At 53.1% G+C, this 1,481-nt stretch overlaps 1 protein-coding gene across 1 annotated transcript; it reads right to left on the minus strand.

Annotated features, from left to right (window-relative positions):
* Positions 1-351: 351 nt before the first annotated feature.
* LOC123091242 (pollen-specific leucine-rich repeat extensin-like protein 4) lies at positions 352-1,481 on the minus strand. Its single transcript, XM_044512690.1, has 2 exons — positions 825-1,481; positions 352-749 (listed from the first exon to the last, which is right to left on the minus strand). Exons 1-2 carry the CDS (start codon positions 1,284-1,286, stop codon positions 732-734), a joined length of 480 nt encoding a protein of 159 aa, XP_044368625.1. The 5' UTR covers positions 1,287-1,481; the 3' UTR covers positions 352-731.

The raw sequence follows: 1,481 nt of genomic DNA on the forward strand, positions 1-1,481 counted from the left end.
GTAACCCAGTACAAGTATATGGCTTGGATGGGGCATCCGACATTAGATGTTAGGTGTTGGTGCGATGTCTGTTTGGTATTAGGCTCGGACATTCGGCACCGCTTCATCACGCGGGTAGGAGTAGCGACGGGTGTTGTCAAGATGGTGGCTTCAGGCTTACTGATGTATTACCTTTGTAAGGGCTTTATGAATAACTAATAAAATGGTTGCACGCATCACCTAGATGCAAAGGCCGGGGGTACATTCTCCTTTAAAAAAAGTTTGAGCAAGTCCAGTAGAAGAAATGAGTCCAATAGCTCAATATAAATCTTGATTTTTTTCCTGGTTTATTATATGTTGTAATCATTTGGACACAGATAAGCAAATATGTACGAGTTTTCATTCAGGACACATGTTCTTTATAATGGACAAAAAGGAATTGGAATGGTAAAGAAACAAAAGATTACTTCATAATGCAGTCTCTTTTTTGCTACTATCATCTTTTGCTACTATCATCTTTCCTAACTGTCACAACAGATCGACGTCAAGCATTAAACAACACACGCCACACTGCACCTTGTGCTAAGCAACAGAATCATCACGCATAGGGGAAGGACAATTGTACAATAGGAAGGAGAGAAACAAAAACCGGTTCAAATTGCAGCCATCACCAGCAACAATTCAAGAGAAAGGCACCAACACCGTCATCCACCTGCTAGGCTGCTACGTCGATGCATTTTTTCTTCTCCAGTTCAAGCTACAACCCGCACCTGTACACAGTCACGAGTAGAAGTTCAGACATTGAAGCTGGGGCACCTATAGGGTGCAACAGGAGATGGCAGTACGGAGAAGGAGGTGCCCCAGCAGCTAGCAGCAGGAGGTCGAGGCCATGCCGAATGTGGCCGGCGGCGAGATGCTGGAGAGGAGGAGACGCGCTGCGACGGTGTCGGACCCAGCGACGCTGAATGAGGATCATGGGGGCGGTGGGCGCTCGGCTTCGTCGTGGAGATGGGTCGGGCCGGCGTTGGGGTAGGGGACGCGACGGCGGTGGGATCCGGGAGGCCACGGGGCTCCGAGCGTAGCGGCTGCATCCGGGAGGCCACCGAGATCTTGGCGATGTGGCGGGGGTCAGCCGAGATCCGGGCGATGTGGTGGGGATCCGGGAAGGGTATGTGGCATGCGGCGGCTGCGGAGGTGCGGTGGTTGCGGAGCCGCGGGGGCGGAGGGAGGGGCTGTTGGCGTGCGACAGCTGCGGGGGCGCACAGAAGCGGGGACAACGGCGTTCTCCGGCGAGTGGGAGGGTGCATTTCGCCGATTGGAGGAGGTGGCGCCTCCCCCTCGACTTCCCAAGAGTCGACGTCGTCGCTCCTCTGCTCGACGATGAAAAGGGGATCGGGCTAGGGTGTTTTTTTCCTGGCAAGAAATAGCGAAGCGTTTACACTAGCTGCTCGCTTCGGCGGTTGAATTAGCAGGGACAATTCCCTTCGACAACGGCACACCTG

The sequence above is a fragment of the Triticum aestivum genome, chromosome 1B (assembly GCF_018294505.1).
Source record: "Triticum aestivum cultivar Chinese Spring chromosome 1B, IWGSC CS RefSeq v2.1, whole genome shotgun sequence".
Taxonomy (NCBI): domain Eukaryota; kingdom Viridiplantae; phylum Streptophyta; class Magnoliopsida; order Poales; family Poaceae; genus Triticum; species Triticum aestivum.